This window comes from Tupaia chinensis, unplaced genomic scaffold, assembly GCF_000334495.1.
Source record: "Tupaia chinensis unplaced genomic scaffold, TupChi_1.0 Scaffold000704_1, whole genome shotgun sequence".
Taxonomy (NCBI): Eukaryota; Metazoa; Chordata; class Mammalia; order Scandentia; family Tupaiidae; genus Tupaia; species Tupaia belangeri.
Window position 1 is genome coordinate 1,895,385 of NW_006160227.1, and position 4,873 is coordinate 1,900,257.

Below are 4,873 nucleotides of genomic sequence, written 5' to 3' on the forward strand. Positions count from 1 at the left end.
TGGAAGCACACCGCCCCAAAAGAAAAAACCCCCCTAAAAAAAAAAAAAAAAAGGAAAGAAAAGAACTCATGAACCCCGTGTCCACACTAGACACCCAGGGCCTCTCATTCCTAGAAGCCGCCCAGAGTTCTCTTAGACACCCCACGTGGCTGTCTTTGGCCTGGAAAACCCTCTCCCCTGCTGCGGGGAAGACTCTAGTTTGTACAAAGCACCTCCCACCAGGAGCGTGGGCTCCCTCTCTCCCCTCTCCCCGGCAGCCTGGCCCGTACAGGCTTAGGGGGCGGCAGGCCCGGTGAGGGAATGCCGGCGGGAGGGTGGCGGGGAGTTGTGGTGACAGGGCCAGACTTGGCAGGGCGACTCGCATCCCACTCCAGTCCCTCCTCCCAGCCCCTCGGCCCACTGTGCGGACCGGGCAGGAGGCCGGGAGAGGAGCCGGGGTGTGGGTGCAGACACGCGGGGCCTCCCTGTCCCCAGGTACATCCCCGAGGGAATGCAGTGCTCCTGCGGGGTGGACTACTACACGCCGGCGCCCGAGGTGCACAACCGGTCCTTCGTCATCTACATGTTCGTGGTCCACTTCACGGTCCCCATGCTCGTCATCTCCTTCTGCTACGGGCAGCTGGTCTTCACCGTCAAGGAGGTACGGGGCGGGGGCTCTCCTCCCTGCGCCCCTGCCCGGGGCCCGGCCTCGGCCTGGACTCAGCCCCCTGTCCACGCAGGCAGCTGCCCAGCAGCAGGAGTCGGCCACCACGCAGAAGGCGGAGAAGGAGGTCACCCGCATGGTCGTCATCATGGTGGTCGCCTTCCTGGTCTGCTGGGTGCCCTACGCCAGCGTGGCCTTCTACATCTTCACCCACCAGGGCTCCGACTTCGGCCCCATCTTCATGACCGTCCCGGCCTTCTTCGCCAAGACCTCCGCCGTCTTCAACCCGGTCATCTACATCATGATGAACAAGCAGGTGCCTGCCGCGGGCTGGGTGCTCCGGGCTGACCACAGGCCCCTGGAGCAGGCAGGGCAGCTCCGCCAGGCTGCGGGCAGCTCTGCCACGCAGCAGCCTCGTCCGGGGGCTCGTGAGACATGCAGGGTCCTGGGCCCCACCCGGCCTGCTCAGAACCTGCATTTCCTATTTTTGGGGGCTAGGAGGGTGGGAGAGTTTTTACTATAGGGCGCTTGTCAGAAGGACAGAGAGAGACAGAGAGACAGAAAGCGAGAAATCACCCCCCAGGGGGGATGGCCACGCCACAATCCCTTCTCCTCCATTCTCCTCTCGGGATCTTGGGCACGCACACACACGTGCCTGGCGTGAATTTTAAGCCACCGGGTCCAGGACTTGAACCACAGTCAGCTACGTGGGAGTCCAGCGACATAGCCATTACGCTCACTGCTGGTCCCAAGGGGCCTGCATTTCCAACCTGCCCTCCAGTGTGGGAAGCGCTGTCCAGGTGGCCCGGAGCACGGAAGCTCACTGTAAGAGCCAAACAGCCCAGGGCAGGGCGTGGGATGGTGCCAGCGCCTGTGAAGTTCAACTAGGAGCTAAAAGGGCCTGTTCTGGGGGCGAGCAGATGGCGTAGCAGTTGTGTTGCTGGACTCCCACCAGGTCAGCCACAGTTTGAGTCCCGGGACCGGTGGCTTCAAACTCACGCTGGGTGCATGTGCGTGTGTGCCCAAGATCCCAGGAAGAGAATGGAGGAGAAGGGATTTTGGCATGGTCATCCCTCTAGGGGGTGATTTCTCCCTCTCGCTGTCTCTATCTCTCTAAGAGAAGAATGGAGGAGAAGGGATTGCGATGTGGCCATTCCCCCTGGGGGGGTGATTTCTCGCTTTCTGTCTCTCTGTCTCTATCTTTCTGTAGAGTGCATGAACCCTATAGCAAAAACCTCTAAAAAAAAATTTTTTAAAAAGAGGTGAAACCCCAAAGTCCCGGAATGAGGGAGATGACTGAGAATGCCGTCAGGGGGCTTGGAGCTGTGTGGACGGAGGTGGACGTGGCCAGCCGTGCCCGTCTGTTGCACAGGGGGTGGGAGCCCTTCCCCATGACACTTGCCCTTTGCCTTCCAGTTCCGGAACTGCATGCTCACCACCATCTGCTGCGGCAAGAACCCGCTGGGTGACGACGAGACCTCTGTCACCAGCTCTAAGACGGACACCAGCCAGGTGGCCCCGGCCTAGGCCCTGCCTGGGACTCTGTGGCCGACTGTAGGAGTCTCCCGTCCTCGACACCCACCCCAGCCACGGCCGCCCCCCCCAGGAGCCACACCTGTCAGAGTGAAGTCACACAGGCTCCCTGAGGTTTTGTTTGTTTGTTTTCCCCCAAAGAAAAAAATTAATGAGAACAAAATGAGCCTTTCCATTGCACGGGACAGCCTGAGATGGGACGTCCACCAGGACTGTGGATCGGCCGTCCCTCCCCGGCTCACCTCCCAGGAACAGAACCCTTGCTCTCTGGAAGTGTCCCCGCTTAGGGATGAGTGTCTAGCACAGTACGGGCACACAGTAGGTGCTTTAAAAATGCTCGGTGGCTGAAGGGAGGGCTCGTGGGGAGACGGGTGCAGGGAGACTGGCAGGAGGGCCTGCCTGCCCTCTGAGACCCTGAGCAGCCCGCTCACCCTGGCTGGGGCCCTGGAAAGGTACAGCCCCTCCCTCTGTGACCCGGACTTCCCAAACCTAGACCCGCCAGAGCATGGCTGCTGCCAAGATCAGATGCAAGCGTGTGTGTGTCCACAGGTGTGCACATGTGCCTGTGTGTGCGTGTGTGCATGTGTGCATAGGTGTGCGTGTGCATACGTGTGCACGTGTACATGGGCATGCGCATGTGTATGGGTATACATGTGTGCACAGGTGTGCATGTGTGTGCATGTGAGCAGGTGTGTTTAATCACTTTGTAGATTAACAAGGAGCTGGACACGAACACCGACTCATACAATTGGGGTGATCCCCTCTTCCTGACAGTGACTCTTTGGAGACAGGCAAGGGCCCAGGCATTCAGACCATGGGCTTTTACTCCACCCCAGGAGGATTTGCAGTTCGCCAGGCATCAAGGCCAACCCTGGCTGGGTCTGGGCTGAAGGAGAGACGGTCACGGGGAGGCAGAATGCAGTCATTAGACCCAAAAGATACTGGGGCTGGGAGCCCAGGCCTGGGCCCAGGCTCCATCTCCAGGGTGGAGCCCCAGGCCTGGTGCCTCCCCTTCCCAATGTGAGGCTGAGGGAGAGGCCTTTTGGCTTCTGGAAAGCCCCACTCGTGTGCCCCAGTGCCCCACCTAAGGCCCGAGCAAGCTTCCAGAAGCACCTGCCCTCAGCCAGCAGAGAGCTGGGTCCTGATGTCGTCCCTGACCAGAGAGCTCACACACGAAGCCTGGGAAATCCAGCTCCCCTGGAGATGTTCCCGGTCTCAGTTCCCACATTCCTGGCTAGACAAGCCCCTGTCTTCCGCCGTCCCAAGCTCTTCCCTGTTCTAGAGAGTCTGCTCTGACCTCGGGGCATCACAGCGGAGCTGCCTCGGTTACCATCCCTCCTTCTCCATGCCACTGAAGTGGGAGGTCCCAGCTCTCCGAGCTCTGCCTGGAGACTGAGGCCAGTGGGGGCATTAAAAGCTCAGCTGCTACACTTGACAGGAGTGGCGGTGGTTTTCTCACCAACTCTTTAGCCATAGCGTGGATGGAAAGCGCTGCTTCCACCTGACCCCCTGACCCTGGGCTAGCCAGGTCAGCAATGAGCAGAGCACCCTGGGGGTTCGGGGTAGAAAGAAACAGCCTAAGAGTAGAAATGCCCCAACTTTGGAGTTACAGAGACCCCAGTGATCATACAGCCGCCAGCACACTTTGTCACCTCTCAGCTTCTTTATCTGCAAAAGAGGATCTTTAAATGGGTCTTCAGGGGTTATGAAGCCCACACAGTGGGCAGGCAGACAGGGAGAGATGCTGGCTTTACCAGAGACCCCTCCCCTGGGGAATGTGACAGCTCCTGAGAGGTGTCCTCCTTCTCCAAGGTGGGAGTGGGCGGCAGGAGCCTGAGATGGAAGGTCCCATGTCATGGCAGGGCTGGGGCACGTAAGACCCAGGCTCTCCCCCTTTGGCCCTCTTTGCTGTCCCCCTAGGTGACGTTCACCATGACGTCTTTGGGTGCACGTGGGAGGAAACCCAGCTCAATCGGGCTGAAGCGAAAGGGAGACGTTACTGGCTCATGTAAGCAACGGCCCAGGGCTTCGGGCACGGGGTGCAGGTGCTCGGGGGTGTACTCGGCCTGTCCCTCCCTCTCCGCCTGCACGTCTCTCCAGGCTCGGCTGTATTCCCAGGCTGCCAGGTCCCAAAGGGCTACAGAAACGGTCCCCGCACGTCCAGGGTCACCACGGCCCCCTGGAAATGGGCTTCTTTCCCCCTTCAGCTCTTGCCAACGTCCCATGCAGAGTTCTGATTGGCCAGGCCTGGGTCACATGCTCACTCCAAAGCCCCACACCATGGTCAGGGTGGAGACTCATCCTCTGATGGGACAAGCCCGGGTCACCTGATCCCTCTAAGCCAATCACATGCCCTCCCCTACAGCCCTAGACAGGCTCAACCTCACATGAGCCAGAGCCGTGTGGACAGGGAGAGGAGGGCTCCCTGACGCAAGCCCTGCTGTCACCAGGGGAGGCGGGCAGGAGGCGGGGTGGGGGGGGGCTCTACCTAAACCAGTGACGTCAGGAGCGTGGGCAGACCCGTCTGCCACAGCAGGGACAAGAGTCCACGTTCTCCCCCTGCACCTCAGAGGCCGTGCTGGGCTGGGGGTGCGGGCAGAGGGGAGCACGTGGCACTTCAGCTCTCTGTCCCGCAGGCAGCCACGCTGTCACTCTTACCCCAGGCCACTTATTCTGAGGAGTGGCAGGTGTGCCCCA

The 4,873-nt window shown here is 60.4% G+C and overlaps 1 protein-coding gene across 1 annotated transcript in view; it reads left to right on the forward strand.

Moving 5' to 3' along the window:
* RHO (rhodopsin) overlaps positions 1-2,236 on the forward strand; it is a 6,910-nt gene extending 4,674 nt beyond the window's left edge. Inside the window, exons 3-5 of the mRNA XM_006160664.1 lie at positions 475-640; positions 720-959; positions 2,060-2,236. Coding sequence (XP_006160726.1) covers positions 475-640; positions 720-959; positions 2,060-2,170 — 517 coding nt within the window. The 3' untranslated portion in view covers positions 2,171-2,236. The remainder of the gene's footprint in view (positions 1-474; positions 641-719; positions 960-2,059) is intronic.
* The last annotated feature ends 2,637 nt before the right edge of the window (positions 2,237-4,873 follow it).